Raw genomic sequence first — 16,255 nt, 5'->3', positions numbered from 1 at the left:
GCTTCTTCTTCTGTTCTAACGTGAGCTGGGTGACAAGCTTTTTCCCTTAACCATGGAACATAGTGTGTGTGTGTGCGTGTGTGCGTGTGTGCGCACGCGTGCATGTGTGCCCATTTGCTCAGTCGCGTCTAACTCTTTGCAACCCCATAGACTGCAGACCTCCATGCTCCTCTGTCCATGGGCTTTTCCAGGCAAGAATACTGGAGTAGGTTGCCATTTCCTTCTCCAGGGGATCTTCCCAACTCAGTAATGAAACTCGTGTCTCCTGCATTGGCAGACTGATTTTCTTTTTTTTTTTTTTTAACCCACTGAGCCACTAGGGAAGCCCATGGAACATACCTGTTTTTTAAAGTATAGCAATATGAAAACTGCTGAATTCAGTCACTGCTGAATGTTGTTTGAATTGAAAATGTGCTTTAGCTTTTAAAGGCTATCTAGCTCTGCCTTACCTATTGTTTTCAAAGGCAGTTTCTTCCCAACTAAGGATTCATCCAGCGCTGGCTGCTGGGTTTGGCCAGCAAGTACAACAAAAGATGAAGGTCCTATATTTCCTGCTATACTAAATGGTACAAAATTGAAGAACACTGTTTTTCTGTCAGCCTTTTCCCAAATGGATGGCAAATATCTACCTTGAATAAAAACATGTTTTTTAAAAATGACAAACACTGGTGGGTAGAGACATGCTTTAACAAAGAATCAGTATGAGTGCTTTTTAGTTTTGCCTTGCTTTAAAAATGCAGTCATTTACTCTAGGTGCATGTGGGGTGCTCAGTCGTGTCCGACTCTTTGTGACCCCGTGGACAGTAGCCCACCAGGCAGGTGGACTTTTTACCACTTCCCACTGAGCCTGGGAAGCCCCTCTAGGTACTTATGAGGATTTTAAAGTCTCTCTATTTTAAAAACTCTCAGTTTAACTTATTCTGTGGTTAAATACAGCATGCCCTTTTATTCACCTATTATATGTGCTTAGTCGCTCAGTCATATTCGACTGTTTGCGACACTTTGGACTGTAGCCCGCCAGGCTCCTCTGCCCATGGGCTTTTTCAGGCAAAAATACTGGAGTGGGTAGCCATTTCCAGGGGAATCTTCCAGACCCAGGGATCAAACCTGCATCCTCTGTGTCTCCTGCATTGTAGGTGGATTCTTTGCCCGCTAAGCCATTGGGGAAGCCCCTTACCTTTCATAGTGCAGAAAGTTGTTAGTTGCTTAGTCATGTCTCTTTGCAAACCCCTTGGACTGTAGCCTGCCAGGCTCCTCTGTCTATGGAATTTTCCAGGCAAGAATACTGGAGTGGATAGTCATTACCTTTTATCAACTGTTAGGAAAACTCTTCTAAAATTCCAGGTGAAACAAGCTGCTGTATAGATGGCTAATGCCATCTACTTTCAAGAGCGCCCTCTGCTGGCTGTTGCCTTGAATTTTAAAAATATTCTGTCAGTTCAGTTCAGTTCAGTTCAGTCGCTCAGTCGTGTCCGACTCTCCGCGACCCCATGAATCACAGCACGCCAGGCCTCCCTGTCCATCACCAACTCCCGGAGTTCACTCAAACTCATGTCCACAGAGTCGGTGATGCCATCCAGCCATCTCATTCTCCGTCGTCCCCTTCTCCTCCCGCCCCCAACCTTTCCTAGCATCAGAGTCTTTTCCAGTGAGTCAACTACTGGTTGGATCTCCTTGCAGTATAAGGGACTCTCAAGAGTTTTCTCCAACACCACAGTTCAAAGGCATCGATTCTTCGGCGATCAGCCTTCTTCACAGTCCAACTCTCACATCCATACATGACCACGGGAAAAACCATTGCCTTGACTAGACGGACCTTGGTTGGCAAAGTAATGTCTCTGCTTTTTAATATACTGTCAAAGTTGGTCATAACTTTCCTTCCAAGGAGCAGGCGTCTTTTAATTTCATGGCTGCAATCAGCATCCGCAGTGATTTTGGAGCCCAAAAAACAAAGTCTGACACTGTTTCCACTGTTTTTCCATCTATTTCCCATGAAGTGATGGGACCAGATGCCATGATCTTTGTTTTCTGAATGTTGAGCTTCAAACCAACGTTTTCACTCTCCTCTTTCACTTTCATCAAGAGGCTTTTGAGTTCCTCTTCACTTTCTGCTATACTGGTGGTGTCATCTGCATATCTGAGGTTATTGATATTTCTCCCAGCAATCTTGATTCCAGCTTGTGCTTCTTCCAGCCCAGCGTTCCTCATGATGTACTCTGCATATAAGTTAAATAAGCAAGGTGACAATATACAACCTTGACGTACACCTTTTCCTATTTGGAACCAGTCTGTTGTTCCATTCTAAAGGAGATCAATCCTGGATGTTCACTGGAGGGACTGATGCTAAAAATATTCTGTAGGCACCAGGATTTCATTTGTTGACCAAATGTCTTTAATGTATTAGTAGAAAGAAAAACATTTGGGGGAGGGGAGGGGAGGCGTGGAGAACCAAAGCAAACACATTTTTGTCTTAAGAATAAATAAGCAAATATATATAATGGCACCAGGCATAATTTTCAATCACTTCAGTTCAGTTGCTCATTCCTGTCCGACTCTTTGAGACCCCATGAACCGCAGCACACCAGGCCTCCCTGTCCATCACCAACTCCTGGAGTCCACCCAAACCCATGTCCATTGAGTTGGTGATGCCATCCAACCATCTTATCCTCTGTCGTCCCCTTCTCCTCCTGCGCTCAATCTTTCCCAGCATCAGGGTCTTTTCAAATGAGTCAGCTCTTCGCATCAGGTGGCCAAAGTATTGGAGCTGCAGCTTCAACATCAGTCCTTCCAATGAACACCCAGGACTAGTCGATCTCCTTTAGGATGGACTGGCTGGATCTCCCTGTAGTCCGAGGGACTCTCAAGAGTCTTCTCCAACACCACAGTTCAAAAGCATCAATTCTGTGCTCAGCTTTCTTTAGAATCCAACTCTCACATCCATACATGACCAATGGAAAAACCATAGCCTTGACTAGACAGACCTTTGTTGACCAAGTGATGTCTCTGCTTTTTAATATGCTGTCTAGGTTGATCATGACTTTCCTTCCATAGAGTAAGTGTCTTTTAATTTCATGTCTGCAATCACCATCTGCAGTGATTTTGGAGCCCAGAAAAATAAAATCAACCACTGTTTCCCCATCTATTTGCCATGAAGTGATGGGACCAGATGCCATGAACTTAGTTTTCTGAATGTTGAACTTTAAGCCAACTTTTTCACTCTCCTCTTTCACTTTCATCAAGAGGCTCTTTAGTTCTTCTTCACTTTCTGCCATAAGGGTGGGTCATTGAAAATAACACTGTGTTTTAATTGTGACAACATAAAAACATGTGTTCAGCAAAGATTTATTGAGTCATTATTCCTAGAGAGGCACTGTGTCAGGCACTGAAATTATAAAATTGATGCTGACTTGACCCTGCATCAAGGATCCCACAGTCTTGTGAGGAAGTCAGACCCACTAACTGGCTATCATCTGCTATGTGTTGAGTACAATATGGGGCCAGAGGAGAGACCTCTAAAAATCCCAAGGAGGGAGGAGTTAGGACAGGCTTCCTGGATCAGACTGGCAAAGGAAGACAAGGAAGGGCAAGGGCAAGTGTAGAGAAGAGTACTAGGTAAGAGAAACACGGTGTGCATGCAGAACTGTACGTTGGTGTTGGCTGATTGCAGCCTAGCACTATATACAGGGCTTGCCAAGGAATGATGCTATATGACAGCACTTCTCAGCTCTTTTGTTCTCATAATTTTCTTATATTTATAAAAACTACTGAGGACCCCAAATAGCTATTGTTCATATGAACTTTATTGATGTTACTGTATTAGAAATTAAAACTGAGAAGTCTTAAACATATTGGATTAGCTAAAAATTCATTTGGGTTTTTCCATAACATCTTAAACAAAATTTCTGGTTAAGTCAATAGTTAATAATGTACTTAGTTATTACATGTTACCTTAAGCTATATCTATGGGGGGAAAAATCACTAAATTTTCCAAACACAAATGAGTGAGAAGTGTGGCATTGTTTCATGTGTTTACAAAACTTTTTAATGTCTGGCCTAACAGGAGCTATCTGGATTGTCATATTTGCCTCCACGGTCCATATATTAAACCACTGCATGTCAAGTAGCAACTGGAAAACTCTACTCTTATGAAATAAAAACAGTAATAAATAGCTAGTCTGGGTAGAAAGTCTGTGTGAGAAGATGGAGCTCTCAAGCTGAAATATCTGAGAGGAACACTCCAAACAAGACACAAAATGTCACCAGCCTCTCTCTCTAATGACAAAATGCTGGTGCTAAGTGACAGGACTGAGCAATACATGTATGCCTACTGTAAACCACATTTACATTTCCAACCTCTGAAATCATGGGAATGTCGTGCTGATATCAGTATCTTCTAGATGTTTAAATAAGGGATCTGTTGGAAAATATGAGATTTTTTTAAAATGGGGGATTAAAAAAGAAAGATCACAAGAAAAAGCAATACTAAAATACATTCAGTGCATTTTAAATGCCCCAAAGGAGAACTTTAAATGCCCCAAAGGAACCATTAGTGGATCCCTCCAGCAAAATATAGCCACCCACCACAGGTTTTGTTGGAAAGATTAAAGTAACTCTAATTGAATAGGAAAATCTAATTTATCCACACGTATGTGACCATTTAGAACTAAATCAAACAATTTATTTTGAAAAACAATTTCTATTAATTCCTATGATATTGAAGTAAACTAAGCATAACAAACTCAATCATGAAATTATTAGCTTTGCTTGTAATGTCAGGGTTAGTGTAAAAACTTGCCATCAGTGGTTATCAATACTTCTTTGGTTGAACTTGTTCAAATACAAATTCATATGCACTGTGATACACCCCTAATGTGTACTGAAAGTCCTCAGATTGTTGCAGGGTCTGCCTAGTTTTTATGAATATTCTAGCCAGTCAAGGCAGGTTTTCAGTATGAGCAGCACATACTGTATCCAGAAATGAAATGAATGCCATAAAGCAGGCCATGGAGCCCTTCTCAGTAATTGAAAGGGAGCTGGAGGACTCCAGGGGGCAAAGATTTGTGCAGTATTGTGGCTAGGGACCTGGGATATGGAGAGAAAGGGAGATGGGAGCCAAAAAATGAATGAGGGGACGTGAAAGAGGCACATTCCCAGACAGAGACAGTTTATTTAAAAACATAAATCAAAACAGATTTATATTTTCCTACCTCCACAGTGGATTTTCATCTTACAAAATAGATTGGCTACCAAAATCTTTCATAAAATCTGCCTTCCCTTTTGCAGTGAGAAATAAGCAAAAAGTCAAAGGTTAAAAGATCATGCACAAAATATTATATTCCCAAATATAATTACACAAGTCTTTAATTTCTTCACAAATCAATAATAAAAGATTAACTAATTTATACTTCACTATATTTTGTAGCACTTTAAGATTTTTTCATCATACATATATGTTCACATTTCACAAACAACATTATGTCCACTTCTTTTCTTAAAATGGGAAAACAAAGCCATAACACTTTTATAAGAACAAAACTTAAAATAAACTCATTTCAAACCAAAATATCTTCAACATAAACTCTGTATGTTTCCCAAAGGAATTCTTAGCACTCAGATTTTGGTTGGTTTAGCCTCTCTTGTGGGCTTCCCCGGTGGCTCAGTCATAAAGAAGCCACCTGTCAGTGCAGGAGACATGGGTTCAATCCCTGGGTCAGGAAGATCCCCTGGAGTAAATGGTTACCCACGCCAGTATTGTTGCCTGGGAAATCCCAAGGACAGAGGAGCCTGGTGGGCTACAGTCCATGGGGTCACAAAAAGAACTGGATATGACTTAGCGACTAAACAACAATAAGCCTCTCTTGCATCAAGTGGTTCTTGTCTATCATGATTCCCAATTATTCTTCCAAGGAAAATTTCAAGGAAGACCTTCACGCAAGGTGGGATACAGTGTAAGTCATTATCATATACATAAAGGCTTTATTTGTTTTTGACCTCGCCACATGACTTGCAGGATCATAGTTCCCTGACCAGAGATCAAACCCAGGCCATGGCAGTGAAAGGGCCAAATTGTAACCACTGGACCACCATGGAATTCCCAATATAAGCTTTAATGAAACTCGAGAAGCTTCATCAGAAACAGTGCTTGACCTGCTTTTTCTTTCACTCCTTCTTTTCATCTGAGAGAACCCTTTGGAGATCTAGAAGGGCTAGATTTATTGTCTGTAGTTACTACAAAATTTGGCGCACAACTTTGGGGGGAAATGCCATTTTAAAGAATTTTATGCTTGTATTATATTTTCTTTGCTTCCCTAGAGATGGATAACCTCAAAATAAGATCCAAACATTGGTTCCCTCAAATGATATAAAAAAGAATAGTATTAAATGAGGAAGTTAGCTATCATAGAATAAGAACTAAAGTCCAAGTTTTTTAGGAAAAAAAAAATTGATCCTACATATGGCTGTGTACATGGAATAATGACCTACAAAACAAAACACTGTTGAAGAAGAAGCCAATACAATTTACCAGTCTGACAAAATGGTTGGAATGTATAACTGGAAGATACCTCATAAAGTTGTTCAATTCTCTGATTTTAGAGGACAGGCAAAAAAGGCCCAGAGACAGTAAGTGACATGCCTGAGTCCATTAGCAGGTTAATCTGTATGATTATTTTTATACACACATAAGCACACACACATATACTCACTGTTGCATTTACTTCCGTACATAAAATGCTCGTAACTTAAATAATAAATGAACAACAAATATGCAGATTCTCATTTGTTATTTCATCCTCATAAGTAGGAAGATAGGAATACCTATCTTCCAAATGAGTAAAAAGGTTCTACTTTCTTTCCACTGGTGAATTTACTGTATCAAGGCTTGGCTGTACGTCTGCTTTCTGCAGTGCCCGAAAGAAGCACAGATTGGAGCAGTAGGAAGAGTGGCAGGAAGGAGCAAGAACATAGGCAAGTCGAATCAGAACTGGAGCTTCTTTCTGTGCCAAAGATGTCCCACTGGCAGTGAAGGCTTCACATGAAATGAAACTTGATCTATTGTAACTTCAGACCTAGCTGGAAGGTGATAATGAAGGGTATCACCGCAAGAGTATGAAGTGGCTCCTCTAACCACAGAGGGCAGAAATGACCAATGCGGATATCATCTAAGTTACCAAACTATGAACTTAGATGACTTTACTAGGTGTAATCATAGTGTCTAATTATTTTAATTTGTTATGCATATAAACATCAAAATATTTAGGCCTTATAGTCAATATATAATATTAATAGCTATTTTACCTCTTTCCATAAAATTATTTGTGGATATAATTCTAAAGTCACTTTTTTAAACCTTAAGGTAGTTTTCTTTAAAAAAACATCATTATCTTTAATATTCTTTACTGACTTTATTCTGAAAAATCTTGTCTAGCTATATATATTAACATTAAATAACTTAAAAAAATAAATGATACATTATATATACCAAAATAGCCCCATTTTAAAGCTACGCAAGTGAAAAGGTTGAGTTTTCAAGAATAAACTAGACCCTCTAAAGGTATTTTTCATAATTTTAATATTAAATGTATCTTCTTCTCTGACTATGCCAAATATATACACACTATTCTTAGTAACTTATGTCAGATGCAGCCATTATGAAAACATTGGGTTGGTTCACTTGTCTATTTTTACTTGTTTTGTAAAGGAACATTTATTCTAAAACTAAATAAATTTGCTCCCAGAAGATCTCCCTCAGGGAGACAGCATAACCAGAAAACTATGGTGTGCAGATATCCAGTGCATGCAACCTCATATTTTCTAATAATAGTGGTAGAAAGTAACTTTCAAGTATTATTGTAATCCAACTGGACTTATAGATAGCTATCAAATAAATTAACACTGTGAAGGAAGAAAGTCATTTGAGAAACTTGTCCTTGCTAGAACAGCTTTGCCAAAATTCCCATAGGAAACAAAGCCACCCATCCATAAAGAACAGAGGGCATTTGGTACCCAGCACTGACCTTGAAGTACACATATTTAACACTGCTCTGAACTCAAAGTAAACTCTAGCAAGTTGAAGAAGAGCCCACATTTTCTTTACTCATTAAAGGTCATCCACAGTGGGTAGAATTTCTTTTAAAAAGAACTTGACAGAGGCAAGACCCAAGCCTAATTCCAGCTCCTAACCCTGCTGTCTGTAGCTGTGGGCATTAGTAGTAATTTGGTTAAAACATGAACAGAGAGATTGGCCCACTGAGAGAACCAGATTCAGATGTTTTTGCACTTATGTTACTCAAAAGCATTTCTTAGAATTAAATTAACATGAAGTCTGTAGGGAATAGAGATTCCATAATTCACAAGTAATGAGAGGAAATTAGTCAACTAAAGCGTCAATGTCTTTCCAAAGCAAGTGCAGGAGGTCAGGACGGGCTCAAGCTTTTCAGAAATCTCACTCCTTCACAGGTTTTGATCCAGCCACTTGATGTAACTATTCCTAGTCCGAATTCCCACTGAGAAGTTGGTCGGCCAGCTGGTGAAAATCATGCACCCGTGGAAGCCATCCTCAAAGTGATCCAGGGTCACCTCCACACCTGCACTCTCCAAACGCTTTGCATACATGATTCCGTCGTCTCTTAGGACATCATGCTCACAGGTCAGAATATAGGTCTTTGGGAGGTGTTGCAGGACATCTTGGTCTGCGATGAGTGGGGCCGAGCGGGCATCCAACAGCTGAGGGATCTCCTGGACAATCCTGGAGTTGCCAGTGGTCTGCATGACAGGCTTATAGTTCTTTGTGATGGAAGTGGGCAAAAGGGATGTCCAGTTTAGACGGGCCCTGAGGGCAGAAGCCTCATCTACATCCAGTGATGTATGATTGTTGACTATCATTGCCTGGACAAAGTCATAGTTGCCGTTGAAGTAGTCCACCCAGTACTTCACCATGACATACCGGGGCAGAATGGGGGTGTTCATATTTTGCTGATAAGAGGGTGTATTAAAATCTAAAGCTTGAAGAACTGGATAAATTAAAGCTTGCACTTTGAGCTTGTTTTTTAGGTTGGTATCTTGATTAAACTGGAGAGAAAAAACAAACACATTATTTCATTTCACTTTGAATGGCCACCACCATCACCACCACCCTTCAAGCTGTTAGATATTTACTAAGAAAGGTGTGATGTTTGCAACTCGTGGTTTTGAGTGAACAATTAGAAAGGACGTGATCTCTTAGGTCTTTAAACGCCCATCAACACTTTTTGTATCTATCCTTTGGCATAATACTTATCATGCTGGGAGTTATGGATGGATAGTTTCGTATTCCCAAGAAAGGCCCCAAGAGGCAGTGCCTTACTGGGGAGAAAAAACTAGTCTGACTCTTCCAGAGGACATGGGTATAAAAGCTAAATGAACAGATGATGGGACTCCAAAGTCTTTTAATAGGACCTCAGGGTCTCTCCTCTGATGAGCCTAGAGTCCTCACGGTTGGTGAGAGGGAGGGAATTTCAATCATGCTGGCAGGGCACCTTCCATTGTACTTCATGAGTGTGTGTCTGAGAGTGCAACTGAGATGCGAATGTGACTGGACCCCTACCACTGCAGAACTCCATTCCCCCAGGTCTCCCCGAAATGCAAATATTGCCTAATTTTTGTAATTCTAGTGTCTAAAATTATATATTTTTTACATAACACCTAAAAGGCAGCTAACTAGGTCACTGTGTTTCACAAGCTACTAAACAATCTTCAAGATAACTTCAGCCAAACAATTTTGTTTTGCAACAGACTTTAGAACCCTATCCTGAGGGAAGATGTAATTGCTCTGTAAAAGCAGTTCTTAATACATGCCAAGAACTGTACATACATCATCTCACTAAGTCCTGGCAACAGCCCTTCATTCAGATGGCACGAACCTCATTTTCCTGAGACTTGCCCAAAGCCGCACAGCACCCCTGGGGGGCCTGGATTCCACCCAGTTCTGTCTGGTTTTAAAGCCCATGATTCTCTCCCCAGTGCACCAGGATATGTGGCTAGCAAACCCACCAGTGCCAAGTGGAGAACTAAGTTCTTTAAATACAGCGAAAGAGAAGAAATCAGGACATACCACAAATGAAAAGGCAGATGCTATTTAAGAATGCCAAAATAAATTTGGAGGTAAGAAGACAGAAATGCTATTCTTAGATTATTTAACCCATAAGAGGGGAAAAAATGTACTTATCTTTGAATTTACACAGCTGCCCAAAATTTGGGATGCCATTAGAGCTAGGCAAAATTTAACCAAGTAAAACTCAGTGAGTGAGTGAAGTCGCTCAGTCGTGTCCGACTCTTTGCGACTCCATGGACTGTAGCCTACCAGGCTCCTCCGTCCATAGGATTTTCCAGGCAAGAATACTGGAGTGGGTTGCCATTTCCTTCTCCAGGAGATCTTCCCGACCCAGGGATTGAACCCTGGTCTCCTGCATTGTAGGTAGACACTTTACTGTCTGAGCCACCAGGGAAGTCCCTGAAGTAAAACTCAGATTAACATATATTTTAACATTCAAAGTGGCTGAACCACTTAACTTAAAAGTTAACATTTAACTTTTTCTTTTATATTAACAAACAGTTTTAAATTTTTTAATTTGGCTCAAAGTTTAAGGAAACAATCATAGCAATTGAAACATATGCAAAAATACTCTTTTTCAAGTCCAACATGAAAAAGGAGCAGAAAATACTTAATTTCCATGCATATCCCTGAGGGGCAAGGGTAAGATGCTAAAATGCTAGCTCTCCTCTCTCATTAATTGTAATCAGGGCCTTTCCAAGGACTCAGAAATGATACTTCTTTCAATGATCCATTTTCCTACTTCAGAAAGATCTCTAAGAAGTTTCCAAGTCATGATGCAGATGACGTAGTCATCTCAATAACTTGGCCCCTGAGTAACTAGCCTACCTGGCTAGGCCTTCGCCATGCCTAGTGGACATGTGCTGTCTGCTGAACATTAACATGCACCCTCCTTTCACCAGCACCTCAGGGATCTCTGTTACCTGTTGGCCCAGGGCAGCTGCCAAATTCCCACCAGCACTGTCACCAGAAATGCCGACTCTGCCTGGGTCAACTGAATACTTGTGTAAGACTTCTGGCTGTAGAAAGTACTTCGTGGCACGTACAACATCGTGAATTTGCTCAGGAAAATAAACCTTTGGAACTAGCCTGTATCTGTGAAGAAAACACAGTCTTTACAGGCCTTTTAAGGTTAAAGGGAAACTTGTTCCTTTGAAGCCATGAACAAACAGGTTAGGAATTATAATAAATATAAAAATAAACCATTTTCATACAATTCAAATACTTAGTTTTAAAAATGTAATGATTTTGTCACATATGTATGGCTGAGTTCCTTCGCTGTTCACCTGAAACCATCACAACATTGTTAATCAGCTAAACCCCAATGCAAAGTAAACAGTTTACCAAAAATGCAATGATCTTGTAATAGTAATTTTTTCTATCAGTCACCAAACCAAACAAGCAAAACAAAAATCTACAGCCATCACCAAGGAAGATAACAAAACTTTGAAGTAAAAGGCTGATGTTGGTTATTAAAATACAGAGAGAACCACAGCAGATTCTGGAATACTATTTCTGGAAATCAGGATTCCATTCACAACACTTCTGGGTTAGAAGGTGACTCGGTAGCACTAACCACTTCATTGGTCTCATGTTTATTGAGCCCACATGGTATTTTTCATGACTTATTTGATAAATAAAATCGTACTCCAATAAAGAGGTCAGGCCTTCCTGACATTAGGCCCAAGCAATGTGTTTGCTCCTTGGAAGGTTGAAACTAAAATGTCAGCTGTCAACCAGTAAAAGGGAAACCAAGTTTCCAGAAGGCCCATGGCAGGCCCTCTGGGACACTTCTGAGGCTTCTTCTACCACCTTACTTTTCAAGATTAGAGTCTCTTTGGGATGCTACTCTGTACACTTAGTTAAGACTGATATTCCCTAAGAGCCCCAAGAACTTTGGTTTTGTCAAATGCCCCTCTTGTAATGTCATCTTATGAATCCATTAGTAGTCTCAGCTTGGAGCATCCCAAGGTCTCCACCCTCCTTTCCTTATTATTTCTCACTCATCCTTTAAGTTTTACTTGAGAGTTTGCTTCCTCCAAGAAGCCTTCCTTGAGTATAACTCCACTTGCTTCTGGGGCTGAGCTGGCAACCATTCCTTGATAATTCTATGTGCTGGGGTATATTGCTGTTTATATTGCGTCATATTAGCATGACTTCTTTCTGTATTTCCTCTTAAGAGTGTGTTCTCTGATATCAGGGACTGTGTGTTTCCAGTGTATATTTATCAATGTGCTGAGCACACAATCATCCATTTAGTAAACCATTTTTGAGTATTAATATATCTTCATTTTGCAAATGAAACTGAGGCATAGAAAGCTATTTAACTTGCAAAATAAATCAAACACCAATCAAAATCAGGTAGGATAGAAAACAATTACTTAATTAAAATCTAATAATAGTCAGTTAATACTCAAGTCCTTTGATTTCAAGTTTATAATTAGCATATTTGTTCTCAGAAATTAGTTTTTTCTATACTACTCTACATAGGCCATTCATTTCCCCCATCTAAATTCCAGATATATAGTTAATTAAATATCTTGACATTCTGGGAATTCCCTGGCAGTCTGCTGGTTAGGATGCCATGCTTCCATTTCAGGGGGCACAGGTTCAATCCTTGGTCAGGGAACTAAGATCCCCAAAGTTACACAGTGCAGCCACCAAAAAAAACCTTGACATTCTGTGTGGACGTAATCAGATCAACAAATATTTGTGAAATACTTTGATAAACAGTGAATGTATATCTTGGTCTTTTAGGAATTACTACATTTTAAAACATAAAATGCAATAAGAAATTGCCTTAGTGGTTGCCCTGTAACAGATAAAATAAGTTTTCTAATTTCTTTTCTACTTTTCCATCTGGGATGATCAAGTAATCATCTGAAATTATTTTTCTCCAGTTGATTTTCACAGTGCCTTAGTGAAACATCTTTGGGAACATCTTTGGTTCATTTATTAATAATGGGTGATAGGAGTAGGAGTACACCACTTTGTCCAATAGGTGGAGACATCTCATATGATTCTATTTACCATCAGTTCTGGGATGAGGTTTCAATTTTTTTATTTCATTATTACCAAGCTGAATTATTAATTCTTTCATTGAAATAAGAATAAATGTATCTTTTGACTCAAGGTGTGAAAATAAAGGCTGTTTTGTCTCAGAAAGTTGCCAGAAAGATGACAGCATGATAGGCTGTCTTCCTGGTGGCCCAGGGGGTGAGAACATATTTTGCTATGTTCTGAACATACATGTGAATCAAATGTTCAGATGTTGTTTCACAAAAGATCTTAGTGGCTTCTGAACCAAGAGGAACTGATAATCTAAAAAACATTCTATTGCCTCAGATCTTGTGAGTTGATTAATGGTGCTAAGTTGCTTCAGTCACGCCCAACTCTTTGTGACTGAACAGACTGTAGCCTGCCAGGCTCCTCTGCACATGGGATTCTCCAGGCAATACTTGAGGGGGTTGCCATTTCCTCCTCCAGAGTTGATTAATAACTGGCTCAAGTATCAGAGTAAACAACCTAGTCCTCCTGGTTCCCTTGAAGGTCAGACTCCTAAACTGCTCCTCCCCTTTATCTTTGTTCATTCTGGAAACATTCTCTAGTTTTAGTCACTAAGAAAGGATACTATTTTCAGAGACTGAAGAATGCAGTGAAACTAGATATTTCTGAGGTCACCTAGTGTAAGATGAGCCTTCAAAGTAGCTCAGAATTGACCTGAGAAGCATCACAATAGTTCTGTAACAGCATTACAGACAAAGAAAACTGAGAGTCAGGAGGAAATTTATGAGTGGTATAGTCAAAGAAAGCATGCATAGATACATATATCTGCTGCTTTTGTTCAAGGCTGTGTCCCTGCAAAGCACTCAAAGAGGATTCCACCTTTTCCCTCCCCAGTTGTATTGAGTTAAAACACCTGATGAATTTGTGATAAATACAGTCTCAATTTGCCTGACTCAGTGAAGGATAGATGACTCTGCAGTGTTTAGTTTCTGCCTACCTATTACAACATGTGCCTCCTACCAGAAGAACAAAATTTGGTGTAAACTCGAGAATTAAGTTTACTCAATTTAATGAATATGCACACTCTATAAAAATTAACTTTTTCCTGCTAGGTGAGGCACCTCACCAGGTGCTCTACAGAGGTTTCACTCAAATCTCAGAGCAAATCTGTGAGTTTAAGGGTGTGAACATGCAGCTCAAAGGGGATGCATAACCAGCCTACAACAGCTAGTAAATGGCAAAGCCTCAATCCAAATTTACACCCCACATGCCTCATCCTTTTAAAATATTCTCATTCTTCAAAACATGCAGACTTCAAATGTACATGTGTGTTCTTACTACCTCGTCAAAGCATTAAATTCTCAAAACTGTAGATTTCTCACATCCCAGAACTTCTCTCATGATTTCAATGTTTTTGCAATATTCTCAAAACAAATCACCTGAGATAGTGTCTGACACATGGTACATCTTTAATTATCTGTACATGGTAAATCTTTAAATTAATTTAATAATGATATTTCTATTCATCCCAAACAAAATTTTAATTTTGTTTATACCTTTTATATATTTAGTTTATACCTTTTAATATAAAAGGTATTTAGTTTATACCTTTTAATATAAAAGGTATTTAGTTTATACCTTTTATATGTAAAATCTGTCATTATAGCAGCACTATTATAGTAGGGAAAATATTAAGCCATATACTTTTAAAGACATTAAAAAAAAGAAACTTTTTTAATCACCTACTCTTCAGGCATGTCTCCAAGGGCTGTCTGTAGGCCCTGCATAGCTCAGAGTTTCTCAGCTCTGTATGCACCTTAGGATAATCTTGGGAGATTTATAAAAAACAAAACAAAACACTGAGGTTTGAGCTCCTTTACAAAATATTCCCATTTATTTGATCTGAGGTGGCGCCCAGCATATCCGTATTTGAAGAAAAAGTCCTCCAAGTGATGCCAGGTTTCCGAAATATCACTGAATCCAGCCGTACCATCAGTATCCTCTGAACACATCTTCCTGTTCCTGTTCCCAAAGCATTGATCCCTCTCTCCATCCCATGTGCCCTTCACCCGGCAATTCCGTATCAAATGTTCCCATTCTTTAAGTCTCATCTCAAATGCAGCTTCCTCCATGAAAATTTCTAAGAGCCGGGCCAAATGCAGCTCTCCTTTTTTGGAGCCCTCAGTCTCTCTTACAATAAGTCATAAGAGACATGCCAGCTTCTAGGAATAGACAGAAAGTCATAATTATGTACTGAAGTGGTCCAGGTATAAGCAGTGCCATTTCCACAATCTACTAATTCATTACCTACTTTATTAGTGAGAAGAGAGATGGAGGAGTGCTCAGAAAGACACTGACAAACTCCTCCTTAAGTCAAAGGTAGATACATGAGTCCAGAGCTGAGGGGGGTTGACTTTGGAAATGGAATCCCTGAGTGACACTAGTACTCTGAGAGTGTTATAAAGTACATTCTTCCTCAAAATAACCTGGCCTGGAAACACTGGGACAGCCTTCTGCAGTGGGCAAGGACACTGAGTTCTATTCATGTAGTGCCAGGTGGGTGAAAGGTACACATGATATTCTGGAACGAAATTCTACTCCTATTTGATTCAAGAGGGAGACAAAATCACATTCTTTTTTTGCCCCTGCCCCCACCTTTGTTTTCCTCTTTTTACTGTCTCCCAAGAAGAGTTCAATAGATTCATCTTGAGAACACAAAAAATGTTAATATTTTGCTCAGTCTTAAAGAACCTGTATGTTTAGCAGGGGTTATCTGAAACAAATCAACAATTACACTCTTACTCTGCTGTTTGAGGGAGACAGCTCCAGAGGAAGAATCTGTTTATTTGTCTAATAGGTAAAGCTTCCTTTCCATTAGAAGAATATATAATAAAATTTATAATAAAATTATGAAACACTGTGAATAGATAATTGTTTCTCTTTTCATTTGTGCAATAATGTTTGAGCATGAAGGTTGAGGAAGGGTTTTTCCTTTCTGTTTCTTCTCTCAAAACTGCCTCCAGAGACAGCTTTGACTATCAGTCATTCAACAAGGGAGAGCTGAGCTTAACAAAAACTTGGTTGATTGGACAATAAGTACATTCAAAAGAACTGACAGATGTCAGGATGTATCACCAAAATCCTAGGAGCGACTGATCC

The 16,255-nt window shown here is 39.5% G+C and overlaps 1 protein-coding gene across 3 annotated transcripts in view; it reads right to left on the bottom strand.

Moving 5' to 3' along the window:
• Positions 1–3,652: 3,652 nt before the first annotated feature.
• The window catches only part of NCEH1 (neutral cholesterol ester hydrolase 1), a 71,595-nt gene continuing 58,992 nt past the window's right edge, over positions 3,653–16,255 (bottom strand). For 2 of the 3 annotated variants that reach the window (XM_088839047.1, XM_088839049.1), the window contains 2 exons: positions 11,014–11,185; positions 3,653–9,069 (listed from right to left, as the gene is read on the bottom strand). In XM_088839047.1, the coding sequence (XP_088695173.1) occupies positions 8,452–9,069; positions 11,014–11,185 (790 nt within the window). In that variant the 3' untranslated portion in view covers positions 3,653–8,451. Of the gene's footprint in view, positions 9,070–11,013; positions 11,204–16,255 lie in introns of all 3 variants that reach the window. The other variant, XM_088839048.1, reaches the window with a different exon arrangement.

Source organism: Moschus berezovskii, chromosome 1 (genome assembly GCF_049115385.1).
Source record: "Moschus berezovskii isolate FMDL1 chromosome 1, NW_MosBer_1.0, whole genome shotgun sequence".
Lineage (NCBI taxonomy): Eukaryota > Metazoa > Chordata > Mammalia > Artiodactyla > Moschidae > Moschus > Moschus berezovskii.
Note: the sequence above shows the minus strand (reverse complement) of the source record. Positions and strands in the feature narration are given on the sequence as shown.